The 24,619-nt window shown below is 38.4% G+C and overlaps 1 protein-coding gene across 10 annotated transcripts in view; it reads left to right on the top strand.

The window, feature by feature from the left end:
- Positions 1 to 24,619, top strand: part of LOC133650538 (connector enhancer of kinase suppressor of ras 2-like) — an 88,640-nt gene that overhangs the window by 59,353 nt on the left and 4,668 nt on the right. For 4 of the 10 annotated variants that reach the window (XM_062047889.1, XM_062047884.1, XM_062047892.1 and 1 more), the window contains exons 13-20: positions 2,670 to 2,863; positions 2,947 to 2,992; positions 3,069 to 3,247; positions 3,327 to 3,400; positions 6,437 to 6,508; positions 6,591 to 6,667; positions 16,385 to 16,485; positions 23,621 to 24,104. In XM_062047889.1, the coding sequence (XP_061903873.1) occupies positions 2,670 to 2,863; positions 2,947 to 2,992; positions 3,069 to 3,247; positions 3,327 to 3,400; positions 6,437 to 6,508; positions 6,591 to 6,667; positions 16,385 to 16,485; positions 23,621 to 24,104 (1,227 nt within the window). Of the gene's footprint in view, positions 1 to 2,669; positions 2,864 to 2,946; positions 2,993 to 3,068; positions 3,248 to 3,326; positions 3,401 to 6,436; positions 6,509 to 6,590; positions 6,668 to 16,384; positions 16,486 to 23,620; positions 24,105 to 24,208; positions 24,237 to 24,619 lie in introns of all 10 variants that reach the window. The other 6 variants (XM_062047891.1, XM_062047885.1, XM_062047888.1 and 3 more) reach the window with 4 other exon arrangements.

Genomic DNA, 24,619 nt, shown 5'->3' with positions numbered 1-24,619 from the left:
AAAGGATAGGATAAATTACAAAACCCAAAACCAGTGAAGTTGGCACGTTGTTAAAAAAAAAGTTAAAGTACCAATGATTGTCACACACACACTAGGTGTGTTGAAATTATACTCTGCATTTGACCAATCACGGTTGATGTGTAAATCGTAAATAAAAACAGAATACAATGATTTGCAAATCATTTTCAACCTATATTCAATTGAATACACTACAAAGACAATATAATTAATGTTGGAACTGACAAACTTTAAATTTTTTTGCCAATATTAGCTCATTTGGAATTTGATGCCTGCAACATGTTTCAAAAAAGCTGGCACAAGTGGCAAAGAAGTCTAAGAAAGTTGAGGAATCAAACACTTATTTGGAACATCCCACAAGTGAACAGGCTAATTGGGAACATGTGGGTGCCATGATTGGGTACAAAAGCAGCTTCCATGAAATGCTCAGTCATTCACAAACAAGGATGGGGCGAGGGTCACCACTTTGTGAACAAATGCGTGAGCAAATTGTCGAACAGTTTAAGAACAACATTTCTCAACCAGCTATTGCAAGGAATTTAGGGATTTCACCATCTACAGTCCGTAATATCATCAAAAGGTTCCGATAATTTGGAGAAATCACTGCACGTAACATTAGATGCCCGTGACTTTCGATCCCTCAGGCGGTACTGTATCAAAAACCGACATCAGTGTGTAAAGGATATCGCCACATGGGCTCAGGAACACTTCAGAAAACCACTGTCAGTAACTACAGTTGGTCGCTACATCTGTAAGAGCAAGTTAAAACTCTACTATGCAAAGCGAAAGCCATTTATCAACAACACCCAGAAACGCCGCCGGTTTCGTTGGGCCCAAGCTCATCTAAGATGGACCGATGCAAAGTGCAAACTTTCTGAAGAGTCCACATTTCAAATTGTTTTTGGAAACTGTGGACCAAAGAGGAAAAGAACCATCCGGATTGTTATAGGCGCAAAGTTCAAAAGCCAGCATCTGTGATGGTATGGGGATGTATTAGTGCCCAAGGCATGGGTAACTTACCCATCTGTGAAGGCACCATTAATGCTTAAAGGTGCATACAGGTTTTGGAGCAACATATGTTGTCATCCAAGCAACGTCTTTTTCATAGACGCGCCTACTTATTTCAGCAAGACAATGCCAAGCCACGTGTTACAACAGAGTGGCTTCGTAGTAAAAGAGTGCGGGTACTAGACTGGCCTGCCTGTAGTCCAGACCTGTCTCCCATTGAAAATGTGTGGCGCATTATGAAGCCTAAAATACGTCAGCGGCTTGTTGAACAACTTAAGCTGTACATCAAGCAAGAATGGGAAATAATTCCACCTGAAAAGCTTCAAAAATTGCTCTCCTCAGTTCCCAACCGTTTACTGAGTGTTGTTAAAAGGAAAGGCCATGTAACATAGTGGTAAAAATGCCCCTGTGCCAACTTTTTTGCAACGTGTTGCTGCCAATGAATTCTAAGTTAATGATTATTTTCCCCAAAAAATTACGTTTCTCAGTTCGAACATTAAATATCTTGTATTTGCAGTTTATTCAATTGAATATAAGTTGAAAAGGATTTGCAAATCATTAAATTATGTTTTTATTTACGATTTACACAACGTGCCAACTTCACTGGTTTTGGGTTTTGTAGATAATATCATTTTCAGCTTCTTCTTCCTTAAATAGTAGTACCTCAACTTAAGAGCTCAATTGGTTCTGTGACAGAGCTCTCAACTCAAAACACTTGTATCTAAAATCTATGTCTCCTATTGAAATAGATTTAAATCAATACAATTAGTGCTGCTCTCCCCCACCATTTTAACATGTAACATGCCTTTTAAAAAGAAAAACTAACTTTTAGATCAGCAATATTGTATGAAAAAAATAAAATGTAGTATAAACAACTATAGTAGTCTTATGAAGTAATGTAATAATAATGTACATAATTGACCTTGGATCGTGGACATCTACGGTACTTCATTCCAGCTGCTTCTCCGTCAAACACATCATCAGCAGCTTTTCCATATTTTCACAGATAAATGTCCACCGTTTAGATATTATTTTAGTATCATTGGCTGGGGTAAGACTCATGCTGCTTCAGTATGGTGCAGGCTTGCAGTGACACGCTCAAATTGCCTCGCCAAGTTGGCGACACGCTCTGTCATGTTTTTAATGATTTCTGTATTTAATTCAATAAAGATCATTCACTTCTTCTCAGCACTAACCTTCACACTCACTTTCTTCTTTTCCATGCTTAGAAAAATAAAGTCATGTTGATCTCTAGCTATAAGCTAGCGTTTTCAACCCAACTAATGGCGGGCAGGCTTGTAACTCAAATTTTTGCTACACAATTAGCCGAGAGACTGCTCTTATCTCAAAGCACTCTTAAGTTGGGGTAACACTGTACCTTGTGAAATACGTGCTACGACTCCTGACTGAAATGAAAAAGTGCTTCAACAAATTTTTAGTTCTAGTGTGTGTCAAATAGATTTCTGGTTTAAAAGTTCATGTTATACTGTATATAATCCATGTGCCCTTTAGGTTCAATGTGATAGGATAAATTGCAGTGTGTTAGTGAATTGTGATACACATCTACAGAACAATATATTTTGGGGATTTTTTTTAAGTGAGCCTTCATTTTATGATTTGTGTCTTCTTTTATCTGTCTTCAGCAGAAAATTCACAGCTGCGTTTCACAAGTGAAGACAAAGGCCCAGGTGGAGAATTTTTGCTAGGCCGCAGCCTGAGTCACAATAGAAGGAAGATGGAGAGGGGAAGCAGCCCCACACATTACACACTCATCCCAGCCCTCCAGATGGAAGTCTCCCTGTCCACATCCAGCTCTGACTCTGCCTCGCTCTACCATGTTAGTTTCCCCTACCTTTCCTTTGGTACCTGTGCGATGAAGAAGCATAGCAGTTAGCTTTACACCTTTCCTTGACTTTGCAGGTATTTGAGCGATCCTCGCTGCTGTCGAGGTCAAAGAAGAGTAAAGGTAAGTTGAGTTTACTTCATCATCCAAATAAAAAAAAAAGATTCTAACCACTCTTATCTGTTGTACTCTCCTGCAGGCGGAAGCCCCATGGCTTCCATCAGCAAGCGACGGATTTCCTGCAGAGACTTGGGTCAAGGCGACTGCGAAGGCTGGCTGTGGAAGAAGAAGGATGCTAAAACATATTTTTCTCAGAAATGGAAGAAGTATTGGTTCATCCTGAAAGATACGTGTCTGTACTGGTACATGAACGAAGAGGTAAATGAAAGGACTTGGAGAGATTGTATTTTCTATATGAATTTATTTAAAGGACACTTTTTAATTTATTTTACCACAGGATGAGAAGGCAGAAGGCTTTGTCAATCTTCCCGAGTTTAAGATTGATCGTGCCACTGAATGCAGGAGAAAGTTGTGAGTCAAGCTTTTTTTTTTATTCACCATTGCTTTTAATCTAAAACATAATACTAATGTTGTCAATTTTCATATGTTGTCCCGACACACACTCAGTAAGTAGCCTTGTGACACTTGCATAGTCTAATGAGACATATTTTTGGTGCTAAACAGACTGTTGCATACCTCCACCAAGTGCGAAGACTGGTTGGTTTTTGGCAGCGCTATACAACTGGTGGTCCGGGGGCAAAATTCCACCCTCAAGTTCATTTCAAAACTTGGAAGACAAACATTTTTGCAGCAAATTCCTATTACTCAGTGCTCCTGTTGTATAGAGGAAGTTGGATCACTGTAACCACATTGGCAGATCCTTGCATTGGCATGTTACCCTTGCTAGCAAACAAAGGTCCAAACTTGGGATTTAGATAACTGAGACATTCGTTAGGGCACCCCTTTAAGTCCTATTCTTTTTGGCAGTTACAATTTTTTTGCGTAATGGGATTTATGTAGCCAAAGTATTGCTTTAGCTTGTCTAGTTCAGATGCAACTGGTTGTCATTTGTTCAGCTTCTTTAGTTATACTACAGTGTTCCTCAAGGTTCCATTTTAGGTCCTCTCTTTTTCATCATTTGGGCTATTCAACTGGTTCAAAAACTTTTGAGAGACTCACACTTTTGCAGCAGATTCTCAAAAACACTGAAGTGCTTATATGATCTTTGACTAACTTCTTTTGCAGAAGGTCCTTAAAAACAGCAGAGCGTCCTGTAACTCTGGCAAAATAAATAGACCAAAATCAAATCTTTACTGTGGAAGACGCTAGTTTTCCAGGATATGCAAAATGAAAATAATTAAGAAGGGAGAAGTCCCGCCCCCTGGTCTTTAGCTTTCTGGAAATGTGACCCCAAAAATAATTTAGGCCCTGTTCACACTGCACACCAAATCTGATTTTTTTGCCCTCAAGTGACACAGATCGGATATTTTTTGTCAGTCTTAATGCTCCAAAGTGCTTCAAATCTGATCTTTTTTTATCAGCTTCATTCCACACCAAGAGGTAGTCCGAATCTGATTGGAATCTGATCTTTTCAAATGTGACTTCAGTATAAACGGAAATGCCACGTGAATGCGATTTTTGCGTCATTTTTGGGCAAACTATGTCATTCGTATGTGTGGGGAAAGATGCAGCCCACCAGCGGAAGTGGGTACATCATCACAACATCTGGTTTTGGTGAACAAAGTATTTCTTCAGTGGCCGAATTTTTGTGCATCACTAGTCAATAGTGCGTAAGTAATAGGCTATATATAGTATATGAAGATACCGTATATATATTATATAGTTTGACTCCAAAGAAATATTGATTGTTGAAGGACCGGAATTGACGTGTATGCTGTCTCATATTTGCTTACATGTTATGTACATTGCGAATGTTGTTTACGTAAGTGAACTGAAAAACGAAGGTAGTTTAGATCCACGCTGATGTCGGTGACGTCTCTACTTAACAGCTATAAAAAGATTAGAACTCTCCCAAGTATATTACACTATATATATACATATATAAATATGTTTATTTATATACAGTATGTATGCTTATATATATGTGTATATGTATGTAAATATATATATGTATATACTGTGTGTACATGTATACTGTATATATATATATATATATATATATATATATATATATATATATATATATATATATATATATATATATATATATATATATATATATATATATATATATATATATATATATGTATGTATGTTCATTCATTCATTCATACATTATATTACTTTCATTTATTTTCACGTAAAAAAACCCACAAATTTTTAAGGCGTGGCGACTTTTATTTTATTTTGTATTAGTAGTAGCGCCTTCCTTTTTCATTTACTGAATACGGTCAACTTCTTTTGTTTTCCCTTTATTGAACTGCGCATGCAAGTGACGTCGAGACCACATTAGGGCCTGTGTGCGTTTATACTGTAGTCTGATAAAGATGAAATTGTACTATCGTCAGCTGGAAAAAATCTGATTTCGAAAAGATCCGATTTTGGGCCACTTTGGCCTTCAGTGTAAACACAGTCTTAGTTGAATATCCCTGGTTTGTGATTCATGATTTTAGTTTATTACGAACATGCATACAGTTACAAGTACATCTCATATTTCCAGTTTCTCATCGGAACATTTTCCAAAAAGGAGTAGGAAGCAACACAGCTTATTTAATCCTACCACTTTTCAATTTCATAGCTTTTTCTAAGACAATTTTTGTATATTATTGTTTTGATTTGTGTGTGTTCATTAAATCGTTACAGTATTTAGCACAAACTATACAAATGTTGTGGTGGAATCAATTAGGGTCTGATACTAAACTGGATGTTACTAAATAAGGAGGCATTCACTTTCTCTTTTGTATCAAATTATTATTATTTTGCATAGTAGAAACATTCACTCTACCCCAAAACGCAAATCGTAATGTCCTGTGTACCCTTTCCTTCCTGCTGGTGAACAAATCCCATTAGTTTTTCACTATTATTAGAATAACTGATTTTCTTTTATGTATTTTTAATAATAATATAACTGCTCTCTTTACCTTAGTATGCCCTAGTGAGCCCTAGGCGTTTATGTAGTCGTCATAGAGCCAGGAAGTAAACAAACACAAACATGGCATTCTAGCTTTTCCTTATTGTTATTAGTTCAAACATGGCAGAGGTCTGCTTTGCTTTTTTGCATATATAAAAAAATGTCTCAGCCTATTAATGTGGTTGTATAACAGGGGTGCCCTACACAGCATACTGAGAGCTGTTACTTAATTATAATGTTGTCAAAATATTGGAATTAGCTCTCACTTTGATGCAGTACATATACACAACCACAATAATAGTTGGGCCCTGAAATATTCACCGACAGTCCCCCTGTTACGCCCAGTTAATCTGACAAAAGCAAGTGTTTGAGATCATCTGCCAGGTTTATATCCCATTCACATGCTAATGTGTTCTATATGTCCCTGTTCTTTAGCAGCGCTCCTGTTTTTAAATAGACGTTTGGCTCTGTTTCAGTGCGTTCAAGGCTTGCCACCCCAAGATAAAGACTTTCTACTTTGCAGCGGAAAATGTAGACGACATGTCTCGGTGAGTTAATGAGCCTGACAGAGCTGTACTATTTAACCCTGGCAATGCGTTCATTGTAAAATGGTCCTTGTTCTTCCCACAGGTGGTTGAGTCGCCTAAGCATGGCCGTGGCAGGATACTCGGAGCAGGACAAAATGCGGGACCAAGGTGGGTATACAGGTAGTTGATGACGCGCTATTTACGACATATTATTACATACATTAAATAACATTTTTAAATACGGCACACAAAAACACAATCCAAGTAATTATAAATTAACTAGTGATTAATACAAAGTACACCCCTTATATTTCGGCAACTATTCTTATTACAGTATAGTGATAACACTTGGAAATACTTTAGAGAAGTCAGAGTACAGCTTGTACAGCAGATTTACTATCTACTGAAAATGACATGACATCCATTATTGTTTCAATAACTGACAACACAAGTGAGTACCACAATAATTGTGTCTTATTTACAGTCGAGTATAGTGGTGCTAATGTCATGATTTGGGGCCACACGAATGCTCTTGGCACAAGGGAGCTGCAGTTTATTGACAGAAACATGAATTCCAATGTCTACTAGTGTATGTGTGGGTATAATATAATATGTTACACACTGTTCAGATTTACGCAACGATGTGTGCGGGTTTCGCAGTTTTCTCTAATCTACCGAGTCGCATTGTCCTATTTGAGCTGTTGTGTTTATTTACTGTTTTTCATCCAGCATAAAAAATCAGATGTTATCGCTTAAGATTATTTCTTATGATATTGATGTTATTTATTTAGAAAAAAAAAACGGCTTCCTTCATTTAATTTAAAGTAATGCATATTAAAAATGTAATCTTAAGCTTTAAGCTAAATTAATTATGACTTTGGACTTAAAATCATTGTTTTATTTGATGGACTTTCTGCCCTGACATTTGGCCTTTGTGCCCTCAAAAGGTTGATGATGCCAAAGGCCAAGTGGCCTTGCCCCTAAAATGCCGAAATACCAGGCCTGGCTAGCACTGCTTGAATGACTGTCAGTGGAGAATCAGTGGAACCTCAATTTACAAACCCCTCAGTGAAAGAACGCTTCAATGTACGAGGCACAGGCCGAATGAAAATATGCTTTGTTATACAAACCCTGTCTCCGTGTACAAACGTTTCATCCACCCATTGTGTGACTGCAGCGCAGCCATTTTGTGCCCGGCAGCACATCCATGGTGGGCGGGCTGATCGATCTCAGTAGTGCAGTGCTGCTGTTAGATACTTTGTATGCTTTTTAGGTTTTTTTCCGCTTGCAACATTTTGTAGTTTTGCTAGCTGCATATGAGTCCAAAGAAAGCTATGGACAAGCAATGTGTGGTTTGAAACATTCAAGAAGTATGCACAGTGTTGCCAACACTGTTTCCCCCCTTCCTCTTTCTTCCGTTGAACGCAAAGAAGTAGAGATCGATCGGCTGGGCCAATTATCGGCGCCGATATTTGGCATTTTGACATACACCGTAATAAGCGTCTTTTTATTGATATCCATCTTTTTTTTTACAACTCCAACAGAACTACATCAGCAGATACAACATATACACATATGATATCAGTATTTAGTACATAAAAAAAATTATTAAGTGAAGTAGATAAGTTATTACCACTTTTCACCTGCCCGTTTGCCCTGCAGGTGAAGATTTGCCTTTTCTTTTACCACAGCCCTCTTGTAGCCACGCCCCCTCATCCTCTCCTTTTCTATTTCTCCTGCAGTGTCGGTCGCTTGTGCACGGTATATCTCTTCTGCTTAACTTTCAAAACTTCAATTTTTTTGCCCGGAAATTCAGTTTTCGTCATTCTTTCCCAGCCGTTCCGTTCTGTTTGTTTTCGTCCTCTGTCTGCAGCACTCTCAGCGTGGACTCATCAATAGAGCGTGCAGAGTTTCATGTTTCGTAATTCAATCAAATAATAACAGAGGTGGGACCAAGTCATTGTTTTGCAAGTCACAAGTAAGTCTCAAGTCTTTGCCCTCAAGTCTCGAGTCAAGTCCCGAGTCTAGACAGGCAAGTCCCAAGTCAAGTCCAAAGTCAAGACTGGAAAGTCTCAAGTCAAGTCCCAAGTCCTGCATTTTGAGTTTCGTGTCCTTTCAAGTTCTTTTAACCACAGACTAATACATTTACACAGATTGTGTATGCTTTTAAAACGCTTTATGTATTTATTAAAACAAGTGCATTTGAAATTGCATGGAAAAAAATTGTGCTGACATTGCACTTCATAATAGCACTATTAACCAGTCATTTGAAACATTTAACTCATTCCTTTACAGAATAAACACATTTGAAAAACAAGTGCAACTGTACTTATTTGTACAAAAGTGTTAACATTGTATTTCCATGGCATATTGCATTGTAACTAGTTCCACAGCAGTTTCTATCCTGTTCTTACCTTATCTCATTGATCTCATCTCATACTGTATGTGTGTTTATGTGTGCATACACATGAAAAACATAACAAATACATGAACATAACAATGAACAGAGTTGTACTTTTTAGATGTCAGTGCCCTATGCAATATGTACACATATTCTTAATATAGTATACATTTTAACTGACCTTTATTTGACTATGTTTGTCTTTTTGTAGGTGGCTAAAATACGCGGTGCTGCTGACCGCTGTCTAACGTTATGTTACTGTGTGTGATACATTGACTAACGTAACGTTAAGTGTAGGTACCTCATGCAACCCTGCTTAAAAAAAATCACTTGACAAAAAGTATGAATAAGGTAGCGAACTGCAGTAGACGCAACATATTGCCGTGTTTGCAATGACGTTATAACCATAGACATCTTATAAGTAGACGCAGCATTGGCTGCTGTGACGCGAGCAATTTGGCCGCCATCTTGAAGTGGTGATGAGGAGCCGGCGAGCAGCCTAAACTGACAGTTGACAGGTAGAAAACAAAGATGCTGGGCTGGTGTTCAGCATTTTCCTGCTGAAATGAGCGGACTGTTGAAAATAGGAATCGGGGGATTACTTTTCACAAGTAAGATTTATCATTAACGTACTATTGGTTGTATTTTGTGAAAATAATATTACCACAGAGTTGAGAAGGAGCAAAGATCTTCAATATTTCTATGTGAAAATCACAAAAAAATCTTCTGCGGGAGGATGACGCCCCTACAGGGGTTTGGTTTACAAACTTTCAGCCCCACCTAAAACAAAATTCACCAGCCGCCACTGATTATGATGCATTCTCATTTTAGGCAAAATATAAGACAATACTTTCTTAACAGTATAATTGTAACCAGGAATAAGTCTTCAAGTAACAATATTTAAATACTAACATTGTTGGGTAAGACAGCATTTGGTTTTGTTCTGAATCCAGTGCAACAGATTGGTGGTTTTAGCTGATATAAAGACTTTCAGATGTTTATATATGTTTATGTTTAAGTATTTGGCAGACACTTTTATCCAAAGCGACATACATAAAAAATACATATAAAACAATCACTGTAAACATGATCATTTAAGGGAAAAATGTAATACAAAATATCAATACAAAGTGTCAAGACATAATAAACTCTCTGCTGCTGCAGCAACAGAGATACAGTCTATAGGTCCTTAAGATATATAGATATCTAATGTATTCATACATTGTTTATGTAGGATATACGCATGTATATATAACCTAATCATATTGTTTCTTGAATTTAAAAATAGCTGACCGTTTTTTTCCCCCTTCTCTGGGATTATATTCCCAGTTTTGATCTCGGACGTCTGGTCACTTATAGCATATAAGAATATTCTAATACTGTTAAGCAAACTATGAATAATAAAACATGTGTCCTTTATCATAGCTACACGTGTGACAAAAAACACGTGAAAATCAGTGGTATTCAGTGAGGTAAAATGAATTAAATGCGCTGACAGTGGATCACCACTCCAAGATGGCGGCCCCGCGTCTCGTCAGCGCCAGTAGGCAGTAGCGCTCGATGCTGCGTCTACTTATAAGATGTCTATGGTTATTACGTTAGCAGTGAGTTTACAGCCTCACTGATTTAACTACACAGCAAGCAAAAGTCCCGTTACTTAGCCAATAAACGTTAGCTTATATTCAAAACTTACTATTCTTTGTGCAACTTCAAATGTTGAACGAAGTTGGAAGTTGTTGCGTCTCCGTCTGTAATATTCGAACTGCATGTTTAGCATACTGCATTTTGTTTTTTGTTGACCAAGTCGTAGTTTTTATACCCGAACGAAACCAACTTTGGCATAATTTTTTCTCACTGGCGCGTTGTTTGACAACTCTTGTTCGTTGGTTGTCCTGCAATTTTATTGGATGATTGCTGTGGGATGAAAACAACGTAGATCTAATTTGATTGGCTATTGTACTGAGAGCACACACGCTGATAGACACACACGTACAAAATGAAAGATACGGAGCCCTCCTGAATAATTTTTTAATCTTTGGGTTTTGGGGAAAGTAGCAAGTCTTGTCAAGTCCAAAGGCTCAAGTCCAAGTGAAGTCACAAGTCATTGATGTTAAAGTCTAAGTCGAGTTGCAAGTCTCTTTACATTTTGTCAAGTCGAGTCTAAAGTCATCAAATTCATGACTCGAGTCTGACTCGAGTCCAAGTCATGTGACTCGAGTACACACCTCTGAATAATAACTCGACAGAGCGGTAGAAGATGGATGGACATAAAGATGACAGAAAATATATTTCTGCTTAAAAAATCCAAACTTTGTTTAAATATAATGACGCCACAAATGGCCGCCACAGTACTGCGCTCTCTCGTACTTGTTGCGTTTTTTTGTTTGTTTTGTTTTTGTTTCTTGCATTGAAAAAAGAGAGCACAATCTACTAAATCAAATTCTTTATGTGTTAAACATACTTGGCTGATAAGGATCATTCTGATTTTGAATTGGAGACTTAACATATAAGTAAAGAGGAGCAGCTCAAACATTGTCATTCTATCTGTAACATCCAGTAAGACAAATGTCTCACCTATAAGAAATCCCATATTTTTACCAATGTTCCCATGAGATTTACCATATTTTAAAATGCAAATGTTGATGCGCCTCTTAGACACACGTAATAAAGATGTTTGTGACATACTCTGACGTTGTTTGCTGCTAAATTAATCGCAACATTAGCGCCTTGTAAAACATTATGTCGCTACTGGTCTGATGTTTCCTAAAAATAATGTTAAAAAACAACTGAAAGCCTTGTCCAGCTGTTTACTCACGTATACTATTCATGTTTAAATATCTTTTACTGCAAATGAATATCAGCTCCAAATATTGGTTATTTTCCTCGTAACAAGTATGAATAATCCGTATCGGTATCAACCCTGAAAAAAACATATCGGTGGATCTCTACAAAGAAGATTAACCAACAAGGCAAACCAGATTTTTTTTTTCGATTCTCCACTGTAAAAAAAAAATCTGCACAATTTACGGTAGATTTGAGAAACACCTTGCGGTGCAGCTTGAACACATCATCAGTAAAGAACCGAGGTTCATTGGGTGTTTCGGGTCTTTGATCTCTATACACCCTCGCCTGGGCGACCGAACCGGGGCTGATCAGGCCCCGGCTTGTGTCCAAGCAGCGAACTACTCCATCCGTCTCCCCTCTTGTTCCACAACCACCTTGAGGCTTTCTCAGCAGCCTCACTGATATTTCTGGTGGCTTTTCTCTCCAGCAAGCCTCTGATTCCAAGAAGTCTGAATGCTTGATGTACAGATTGCCCTAGAAAGCCCCTGCAGCCCACTTCTATAGGCTCACAGCGGGTCCTCCAGCCGCTCTCTCTGCATGTCTCGACCAGCTCAAGGTATTTGGCCTTCTTTCGCTCATGGGCCTCCTCCATCCGATCTTCCCAGGGGACTGTAAGTTCCAGCAGCACAACATGCTTCGTAGAGTCAGAAGTTAAGACAAGGTCTGGCCTCAGCGATGTCCTGGCTATGCGCTCTGGAAACTTCAGCTGTCTGCCGAGATCCACCTGAAGCTGCCAGTCACGGGCTGTGGCTAGCAGTCCGGTTGGGGCCTTACGTCCAGCCTGTGGTTTGTCCCCTGCCTTGACGAAGGAGATGTTGTGCCTGACTGGGAGCTGGTGTTTGCTGGATTCCAGTGCCAATGGTGTCTGCTACTGCCTTCAGTACCTGGTCGTGGCGCCATGTGTACCTCCCCTCTCCCAGGGCTTTAGGTAAAATACTGGCAACTATGGTTGCCAGGAATTCACTGTAAAAAATACATACACGATGGACATTACGGTATGTTGATGTTGAATGCGTTAATTTTACAGTTGATACATTTTTTTGCTTAGTGTAAATGACTATTAAAAAAACGGATATACTGTTAACCTGTTCACAAAAAAACTATAGAAGTTACGGTAAAATAATGGCAACTACAAACTAGGGCCAAATTTAGTGTTGCGAATCAGCCTATCCCCAGGTGCATATAATTGGAGGTGGGAGGGGAACATACAAACTCCCCACAGAAAGACCCCTAGCCCGGGAATCGAACCCAAAACCTCCTCACTGTGAGCCACGAGCGTTAACCATTTCTCAACTGTGCTGCCCTTTCACCAACACTACTATTTGCAAAATGCCTGTGTTTCCGAGACATGTGAGCGGTACATGAGGATTTGAACTTGGAAGTATTTGTACAAACTTTTCACTGGATAAATCACAACATGGCCTTCCGCAATAATTTCCTTCAAGTGAGCTATTAAAAGTTAAATAGCTACTTGCAACCAGTTCCAACACACTCAAACACACAGCATGGTTCATTTCGATGCAGTTTGCAATGAAGCACATGGACATAACCCCTCAATGTCGGAAACCACTTGCCAAAAAAATACAAGAAAACATGTTGTGAGCCAAAAGTTATCTAGTTAACTAATGCTTTAACACAAACCCCTAGAACAATCAAGGTATGATGTAAATTTAAACGTACAACCTACAAAGTCTTTAATCTATAAATAACTATACCGTAAATGTTAGAGTATTTGCATGCTTGTTACATTACAGTATTTTGCATTGTACAATTTTTTTTATTATTTTCACAATAAAGTCAAGTGTTTTCTACGTACTACAACCATTGTCATTTAGGTTATCTACTGTTTCTTGGTTTGCGGTAAATCCACTGCATTAACTATTGTTATCAATTATTTGGATTTTACAGAGTTTTACTGTTGCTGTTTAACAATTGCTTGTCGTAGTTTTTACGGTCGTTTTTTTTACAGTGTAATCATTGTAGCAACCTGGCTGTCGAAGTTAAGGAGTTTTGTGATTTCAAACTGAGCGCACCACAGGGCTAGTGACAGTGTGTGTGCGTGTTGGCAGGGTGTCTACAAATCAGCTCTTGTTTTGGCTTTGTTATTAAATAGAAAGTTGATGTTTGTTTGATATACTGTACATTACTGTATAACGCTTATATTGCTTTCAAAGTGTACAAACTTTTACTATAATATGGACTTTTGCCCTGCCCTCTGTTAATTTGTACATTGTTTCTTATGTAAAAATTATTTTCAATGTATAAACTTTTATATTTACAAACCCTGTTCAAGAACCAATTGAGTTCGTAAATCGAGGTTTCACTGTCTGTGCACCCTAGTTCGAGACTAGCGTGTACAGGATGACCACTGTTACACTGTGACAGTAAATCTGTAATCCGGGCCTTTCAAATGGTGGCCCGGGGGCTAAATCCGGCCCGGGATAGACACTATACCAGGCTCGAGCTCAGTTCAAAAACTTTGAAAACAAACCTCTTTGAAGCAAATTCCTAAAAACTCCAGAGCGCTCCTGTTGTAAAGATGAATTTGGAACACTGTTATAACATGGGCAGATACTTGTATTGACATTTTAACCTTGCTAGCAAACATAGAACACTGGGGTCTCAACATGTGAGTTGCACAACTGAGGCGTTCCGCAAGGCACCCCTATTAAATCCTCCTTTTTTTGGCAGTTACACATTTTTTGGTATCTTGATTCTCTTAACTAAGGCATTGCTGTAGCTTGTTTACTTCAGATGCAGTCAGCTGTCATTTGTTCAACTTCTTAAGTTACAGTAGGGAAGGAATTAATATGGCCCCATTCTTGGGTGGTTCTCCCGTGAGTGGAAGAGGGTGGGGGGTTAGTCATTTTGAAATGCATTCTGCTTAAAATGATCAGAGTGCCACTCTACACAGCAACTGATGCTGTGGTCAAATTTGGAATTTCCACAAAATACATTTTAAGGTATTCAACACTCTAATGCCATCTGGCGACTAAAGTGGATAGTGCAACCCCCTAATTGGCCACGTTCTATGTGTCAGGTAAACCGCAACGAATGGGGCCATATGAATCCCCTCCCCACTGTATACTAGTAGCGTTTCTCAAAGTTACATTTTAGGTCCTCTCTTTTGGTAGCCTGCGAGTTCAGTTGAAAAAAACATGTGAAACTCACATTTTTGCAGCACATTCTTAAAAACACAAGAGTGCTGTCAGAGAGATGGTCTTTGATTACGGTTTACGTAGAAAAGCAGTACAGCGCTCCTGTAACTCTGACACAAAATAAATGGACCAAAATCAAATGTCTACTGTAGAGGACACTGGCTCTCCAGAAAATACAAAATAAGACTAACAGTGAAGGAAGATGTCCAGCCCATTCCTTATAGCTTTATGGATAAGTGGCCCCCAAAACAATTTAGTTGAATATCCCTGCTGTGCAAAGACTAAAAATTATAACCAAATTGTATTTATGTCGTTTTGTTCTTTAGTTAATGAATTAGTTACTAAAATGTGAAGGGTGTACCCATAAATCCATCCATCCATCCATTTTCTACCGCTTGCCCCTCTCGGGGTCACGGGGGTGGCTGTAGTGAAGGGTGAACCCCATCTTTTAATTCAACAGTGGCCTAGTGGTTAGAGTGTCCGCCCTGAGATCGGTAGGTTGTGAGATCAAACCCCGGCCGGGTCATACCAAAGACTATAAAAATGGGACCCATTACCTCCCTGCTTGGCACTCAGCATCAAGGGTTGGAATTGGGGGTTAAACCACCAAAAATGATTCCCGGGCGCGGCTACGCTGCTGCCCACTGCTCCCCTCACCTCCCAGGGGGTGATCAAGGAGATGGGTCAAATGCAGAGGACAAATTTCACCACAACTAGTGTGTGTGTGACAATCATTGGTACTTTAACTTTTAACTTTAAATACAAGTTGTGAACATCCTGAAGCACTCAAATTATTTTTGCTGTTAGCACCACCATCTTAGATATGTCTTACTTTATCAACGTACAGAACAGTATTAATAATATTTTTAAGCTCATATTTTCTATTGTGATAAATAAACCTCAGCTATCCCACCGAGTCTGTTTTTAAACAGTGTGTTTCAGTAAAGCTCTCGCCAACGTGAGGCATAATTAGCACCGCCTCCCACTCACATGTCAAAGTTGAAAGGATCTGACTCATGCAGGATATTGAGCTGGAAACATGGAATCACTTTTTTTTAGCATGTTTTCTTATCAATTTCACATTAGACACAAAAAAGATAAGGACACAATGCCCATTTTAAGAGTGCAAGACGTCACATTATCCCAAATGTGCAGGAAATCTTGTAGCAGATCATGGTTCTATTTCGAGGAACCTGGGTAGGAACCTACGCGATGGCGGTGTGTGGGTGAGAACTGGCCTGTCATTTGATGTATGAAGGGGTAGTGGGGGGCTCTTACATAATGAAAAATGAAGACGCATAACGCCTCCGGAGAACTTCACAGGGCGTTCTCGCATCTTCACACTCAAAGTACACCTCAAAATCACACCTACAATGCTGCTCGATCTGACCTAAACAGCACTTCAGAGGCACAACTGGTATCTATGCAAGAACATTTTGTATGATAGCAATATCACCTGCCTTTCAAATATCTGCTGTGTTTGTCCCTGAATAGATTATTGGAGTGAGAGTGACCATGAGGACATGGACATGTCCTCCATGAGCAAACAGGACAGTCCACCACCACCTTATGACACGTATCCCAGGGCTTCATCAGTAAGTAACAGCAGTGTTATTTTTAGATGATTAAAAATAGTACTCTTTTACTTAAATTTGAAGTTGTTTTTAAATAAGGATTTCTCTTCCGACACTTATTATTCACAGCACAGATAACATAAATCACTTTTGATGAAATCTCTTTACCTATCAACAAACACAGCGACCAACATAAACAGAAATTGTCAGACATCTGAGCATTTGTTGCTAGGCAGAATCCATGAAGTGCAATCATTTATGTATCAAATTTCAAAAGTAAAATTCTAATTATATAAAAAAATATATTTGTGCTCCAATTCTGTTAATTTATCCTCAGTAATTTTGTCCAAGTTGTATTCATTTGGTGTGAGAGGAGTAGTTTTAGACTGGCTAAGAAGTTATTTAGATAATAGACAAGAGTTTGTGGATTTTAATACATCTGAACAAATGAGGATTGAATGTGGAATTCCACAAGGTTCGGTTTTGGGACCAAAATTGTTTATTTTATATATTAATGATATATGTGAGGTATCAAAGTTATTGAAATTTGTATTATTTGCGGACGACACCAACTTTTATAGTTCGGGACACGACTTAAAAGCATTATCAAAAATTATTGAACAGGAAATGATTAAACTTAAGAGATGGTTTGTTGCCAATAAATTATCATTAAATGTAGAAAAAACAAAGTTCATGATTTTTTGTAAGAGGAAAAGGGAGGAAACGATCAAATTGTCAATAAATGGAATTGATATTGAAAGGGTTTCTGAACTTAGATTTTTAGGAGTGATACTGGATGACGGTCTGACATGGAAATCTCATATTGCACATGTACAGAAAAAGATGTCTAAGAGTATTTTTATATTAAATTTGGTAAAATATGTGTTAGATTATAGGGCAATGCGCATATTGTATTGTGCACTTATATTGCCATATATCAGGTACTGTGTGGAAGTGTGGGGGAACACATATAAGAGTAACATAAAGGCATTGTATCAACTACAGAAAAGAGCTATAAGGATTATTCATAAAGTAGATTACTTAGAACACACTAACATATTATTCATTAATTCAGGTTTATTGAAATTACAGGAGCTAGTAAAGTTACAGACATTATGTGTCATGTTCAAGGCTAAAAGCAAAACATTACCAGCAAATTTACAAAAAATGTTTGTCATCACTTCTGAGAATGAAGAGCATAGAAGAAAAGGTCATTTCCAACATCAGTATTCAAGGACAACTTTAAAACAAATGTGTACATCAGTGGTGGGGGTTAAACTATGGAATTCTCTTTATAATGAGATAAAAGATTGTAAAAAATATATTCCAACTGAAAAAAATATATAAAGACAGAACAATAAAATCATATGGACAGCCATAAGTGTTTACATTTTGCTTTATATTTATTAATTTACTAGTTTTTTGCCTGGTTTTGTATTTGTTTTGTATCATCCCGTGAGGTGTATATTACTTCTTTTGTTTTTTTGTTCAGTTTGTACTTCGTGAAGTTTTGCACTTGTGTTTTTTTGTTTTTGTTTTGTTTTGTTTTCGTTATATTTAGATGTAATTGTTGGTTCACATATCATTAAGTAAGACTATGTATTATGTGAAGGGGGCAGGAAAATATAAGATTTTTCTTCATCCTGCTCCTTCTTAGGCATTGGTGTGTAACGGTGTAACTGAATAATTGTGTTATAATTGTCTATCAAAGATGCACATCAATGAAGGAGATAAATAAAAATGAAAAAAAAAAAATGAAAAAAAAAAGAATTCCATTACAGCTACAGTATGTATTGAATATAAAATACTGTATAGAAAAAGAATAAGAGCATTAACTAGTGGGGGATTTGTACCACCCCTTCTGCAATTAATAGCATTTAATACATTATTTCCCAAAGGGTTTAATATTCTCAGATATCTGAGCATTTGTTGCTAAGCAGCACTCCTGAAAATAATTAATGTATTAAGTTTCAAAAAGCAAAAGAGAATTGAAATTACATAAACAAAATATTTGGGCTTTAATCATGGTAATTTATTCTTAGTAATTTTGCAATTGCTGTATAAATATAAAATATTCATTAGTTTAAAGAGTCAGCAACAACTAGTGGGGGATTTTTACCACCCCATTTGCAATTATTAATCATTAAATACATTATTTCTATTAGGGTTTAATACTTTCAGATACCTGAGCATTTGTTACTAGGCATAATTCATGAAGCACAGTAATTTCTGTATTAAATTAAAAAAGTCAAGGAAAATTAAAATGATAGAAAAATAAAATATTTCTGCTCAAATCCTTATCCTCAGTAATTTTGCAATTGCATTACAGTTCTGTATTAAATTCAAATATGTACTGTATTACATGAAAAAGAAAAGAAAATCAGCACCACCTAGTGGGGGATTTTATAGTCAATAAGCATTAAAGGCCTACTGAAATGAATTTTTTTTATTTAAACGCGGATAGCAGATCCATTCTATGTGTCATACTTGATAATTTCGCGATATTGCCATATTTTAGCTGAAAGGATTTAGTAAAGAACATCGACGATAAATTTCGCAACTTTTGGTCGCTGATAAAAAAAAAAGCCTTGCCCCTACCGGAAGTAGTGTGACGTCACAGGTTGAAAGGCTCCTCACATTTCCCGATTGTTTACACCATCAGTGTGTGAATGTGTGAATGTGTGTGCGCGAATGGGTGAATGTGGAAAATAGTGTCAAAGCGCTTTGAGTTCCTTAAAAAGGTAGAAAATCGCTATACAAGTACGACCCATTTACCATTTACCATCAGCGAGAGTGATTTGGACAGAGAAAGCGACGATTACCCCATTAATTTGAGCCAGGATGAAAGATTCGTGGATGAGGAACGTGAGAGTGAAGGACTAGAGAGCAGTTCAGGATGCATCTTTTTTCGCTCTGACCGTAACTTAGGTACAAGCTGGCTCATTGGATTCCACACTCTCTCCTTTTTCTATTGTGGATCACAGATTTGTATTTTAAACCACCTCGGATACTATATCCTCTTGAAAATGAGAGTCGAGAACGCAAAATGGACATTCACAGTGACTTATCTCCACGACAATACATCGGCGAAGCACTTTAGCTACGGAGCTAACGTGATAGCATCGTGCTTTAACTGCAGATAGAAACAAAATAAATAAACCCCTGACTGGAAGGATAGACAGAAAATCAACAATACTATTAAACCATGGACATGTAACTACACGGTTAATGCTTTCATGCCTGGCGAAGCTTAACAATGCTGTTGCTAACGACGCCATTGAAGCTAACTTAGCAACGGGACCTCACAAAGCTATGCTAAAAACATTAGCTATCCACCTACGCCAGCCAGCCCTCATCTGCTCATCAACACCCGTGCTCACCTGCGTTTCAACGATTGACGTCACACGCATACGTCATCATACATAGACGTTTTCAACCGGAAGTTTAGCGGGAAATTTAAAATTGCACTTTATAAGTTAACCCGGCCGTATTGGCATGTGTTGCAATGTTAAGATTTCATCATTGATATATAAACTATCAGACTGCGTGGTCGGTAGTAGTGGGTTTCAGTAGGCTTTTAAAGTATTACCATAAGGGTTTAAAAGTTATTAAAAATGTTTAAAATTATTTTTAGAACTTAAAGCTTTAGAATTACATTTGAAAAAGATTGCTTAAAAGTACTTGGAATTTAAAAGGATACATAGAATAAAAGAAACGTTAAGATTACGGATCTTTACATAAAAGTGTTCTATTAAATTGAATATTGTTCATGTATTTATATTTGAAGGATTAAATCAAGTTTTCTCGTATTTGGACATGTTCAATTGTGTGACGTGGGCAATTTCCCCAGGGCGGCATTCTGTAGGGGGTGCCGTGCAGAAAAAAAAACACATTGTAAATGTTCTTATGTGTTTTGTCAATCAGTGGTACAGAGTCACGTTTAAAGAGAGTATGGCCTACTAGACTACAAGCGCCATGACTGCTACCAAGGACGTGTGCGGCGGTGCCCGGATGCATGTAACTGTTGTTGTTTTGACATTAATTTTTCCGACGAAATAAATGGAAATAATACGTCTCATAGCTCTAAACCAGACCTGGGCATTCTGCGGCCCGCGGGCCGCATCCGGCCCTTTGTGCGTCCCTGTCCGGCCCGCGTGAGGCCAATTATAAATTACAAAATAAATTTAAAAAAGTATCTATGTCGAGTATGCAATACAACGGTGCTGCTTTTGTTTTGAAAATCGTTATCTGTATTACTTCCGTGTGGACGTATGCGTGATTGTGAGTGAATGTGAACAGCTGCAATCACAAATTACAAAATAAAGTTGAAAAAACATCTATGTCGTGCGCGCAATACAACTGTGCTGCTTTTATTTTGAAAAGTATTATTTATGGGCATGTGTCCGTGTGTAACCTGCGAGTGAAGGTGCACATGCAGCGACAAGTGATGCACGGTTTACACCCGAGACGCTAAAAAGAGAAAAGTTGATGAAGAATGGCGTGTTTTCAAGAAGACATGGACTGCAAAGCAACGTTCCCTCTAAGGTGCGTGCCTGCGCAATTGCGCACTGCTCAAGCGTCCGCTGCGCGCAGCAAATATATGCCGCGCACCAAATCAAATCCCATCTGAATTCTAAACAAAATAAACACATTTATTCTGTGTAATTTTGCAATGCAACTTTGAGTGACAGTGACAACAAGCGGCCCTAACGGTGTTCGTCAACACCGTTCAATTGAACACCGTTCAATTGAACACCGTTCAATTATTGTAACGTCTATCGAGATGCTTCGAGGACAGGAATTATATCGATCACTTTATTGAGCAAAACTGTTTATATTCGGACATAACCACACCAAAAACATGAGTAAAACAATTCTATCTCGAAAAACTAGTCATTTTCTGCCGTACAAACCAGGCCAAAACCAACTTGTCATCTGTCACCAACACGCATAGCACCAAACCACTGGTGCGTTTATGGCCACACAAAAAGTCGGACAACTCAAACACCACACAAAGTTACACTATGACTCCTCAGTCATACGACTCCTCAGTCATACGTGTGCTTATTTTACTGTCATCTATTATTAATGTTAATTTATTTATATTAGTCATGGAATGCTGTTACACACACTATGTTGAAGTATTACTATTATTATTAATTATTATTATTATTATTATTTTTATTATTATTATTATTTATGTTACGGTATATATCAAAAATAATATTGAGCAAAATTTTATTGAAATATTGTCGATGTGGCCCTCCAGCAGTGCTCGGGTTGCTCATGCGGCCCCCGGTAAAAATTAATTGCCCACCCCTGCTCTAAACATACTCCAGGTCATAAACTTACAATAAAACATGCATTTAGTGCGTGAAAGTATAATTTTGCAGCCATATTTGACACACTCTGCTGCTACATTCCTGCAGTGTTTAGAGACCAGCAGGCACTCTTAACACGCACTCGACGACGCAATAAACGTAAACAAATACATAGAACGACCAAAAAAATAACCTATTACTTTCATTTTGCCAAAATCTTCATTGACTTTGGACCAACATTCAGAATTGTTGGTTGTGTGTGAAATATGTCAAGTTTGGTGGCTGCCTCCAATGTGTTTGTAATCACTTTATGTATCAGTCATTATGTATTATTCTAACTGATCTTCCTGTTTTGTAACATGCTAAGTGAATCAGTGTACTTTTGTACTTATTCCCCCATATGTCTGCACAATAACTCAGATGTGGTAACACTGGCGAGCAGTCGAAAATATTGAGTGATTTTTGGTCCACAACATATTTTGCTTTATTCATTATTGACTTATTTCGTGTCACTTTATGTTGTATATTTTTTATGATATTTCCAGTTCCTTTTCTCATCTATTATTACACCGAAAATATGGATTATTTTACTCTTTCAATGTTTGTCTATTTGTATTTGTTTTTCACTTTAGCTGCTACCGAATTGCAATATTTTAGTTTTACTGAGATTCAAAAAATCCTTCCACATTTACTGTGGGTAGAGCAGCCCCATGCTGCACAACAGGGCATTTTTACACGTCGAAAAACTAACAACGAAAGGCCGCAATCACATAGCTTTAGCTCAAAGCATGGCACCCTGTAGTGGTGAGTGCCTTTTGACCAATCATTGAGGAGATTGCCTGAAACCGAGTTGGCCATATACTCTCTTTATACACAACTCTGCAGTGGTAGTATATATGCTTCCCTCTACTGGCGATCATGTTCTGCCTACTGTAACATTGGGGGAGGGAAGAAAGAGGGTCCTGTCCAGGCCAGGGCGCCATTGAAGCTAGAACACCACTCACTACATGTGATGTAAGTCAATGAAACTTGGTTAAGCGTGTTTGGAAGAAACTAAAAAAGATGCAAAACACCAAGGTAACAATTTTGAGTATGCATATTTTATACATGTAAGGTGCTGGCAAAACTTAAAAATGCATCTTGAAAGTACTTGAATTTGACTTCAGAGTTGATCTTTTTATTCAGTAAAGTGTATGAAAAATACAGTGTAGCGGATAAGAATGGGTTTTGGCTCTTGAATGACTCTCTTGACTCCTGAGTGAATTTGAAGTGTTTTTAATTGTTTAACAAAATAAGATGACTAATGATAAACAAAATGAAATACTGTATATATCCAGCAGGCACAAGAAATTAAAACAATGTAACCTAATGTTGAAACAACATGCTTTTTGACGGCGTTTAATCAATGTTGGGTTCTGACCTTTGACCTTTGAATTTTGGTCATTTCCCAACCAACAATGTGGATCCAACGTTAGACACCAATTATTTTGCAACATAGTTTCAAAGTCAGTTTTAAAGGACATGTATGTATAATCAGCGTTGGATTAGTGTCTTGTGCCTGCTGGGTAGCCAAATCAAGCGAAGCGAAGCGGTAAACAAAAAGTGTGCATGGCACCCGAACGTATCTTCTCCTCCTGTCCTCTTTCCTCTATTCTATATCCTATTTCCTGTTTTGTCTTTCCTTTCCGTACGGGTGTATGTGCTGTCTTTAAATACCTTATTACACACACACCCACATGGCCTGCAACCCCTAAATCTAAAGACACACACACTGCTCCTAAAACCCATAGTTCAGAATCCTAAAAACAGATTGCTTAACATTTGATTGTATTTAGGTGAGCCCCTTCCTGGAACCTAAACGTGGCCATTTCTCCTCATCGGACACCTTCCAGTCTCGTTCCTCTCATGAGGATTACCATTCGGAGCCTCAGGAAGGCGGCAGCAGCAACAATGGCGGCATCTCCCCTGGGCAAAAGGCGAGCAATCACCGCAACTCCTGGCAAGACCAGATGGAGAGCAACACCAGAATGCACTTCCTCCAGACGTATCCTGTGGAGGACCCTCTGCTATCGGGGGACAGGGACCAACTGGCCATGGAGTACCGCAGGCAGTCCACGCTGCCTGCACAGCGCAGCCTGCTGCAGGAACAGTACCGAGCCTTGCCCCTGCCCATCAGGTCCAGTGTGGATTCAGAGGCGGGAGGGAAGCCTCGCAGCTTCACGCTACCCCGAGACAGCGGCCTTCACGCCATCCTGGCCGCCAGTGTGTCAGATGACAGAACACCTCGACACTACCAGCTGGAGCGGCCCAGAGAAATAGGTTAGATACCCGATGATGACTCAAGGAGCATGTTTTACATCTTTTGCAAAAATCTCATCCTATCATGTTGTGTGTTTGTGGTCTTTATTGAATTGGACTTGAAGGCAGCAGAGCTCTGGGGCACTCTTCTGTGTGAGGAAATTTAGTGTCTTAGTCCATTCCATCTCATTGACTTCTCTTTTTTTTTTTTTACTCCCCACTCTTCCTCTGGCTCCTCCTCATTTGAGATGTCACACTGCCTTCAGGCAGTGTTTGTATGGTACAGCTTGGATTCATCCTCTCACTGAACACCAAAAACAAGCATGCTCGAAGCTTCTTTCTGCATGTCGTTTATGTGTGCTGCTCTATATGTTCGCTTTGCTCAGCAGTCATTGTGCAGGCTTTGGAGAAGCAGCAAACAAAGCATCATATTGTAACTGTACATTGCAAAGCTTCTAAGATGAGCGTAGTATCCGTTTATTAGAAACACCACTTTGTCAATATTGTTCAAATACACTGTGACTAGAATATTCATA

This window comes from Entelurus aequoreus, linkage group LG05, assembly GCF_033978785.1.
Source record: "Entelurus aequoreus isolate RoL-2023_Sb linkage group LG05, RoL_Eaeq_v1.1, whole genome shotgun sequence".
In the NCBI taxonomy this organism is placed as follows: Eukaryota; Metazoa; Chordata; class Actinopteri; order Syngnathiformes; family Syngnathidae; genus Entelurus; species Entelurus aequoreus.
The sequence above is the reverse complement of the archived record's forward strand: the minus strand, read 5'-3'. Positions and strand labels throughout refer to the sequence as shown.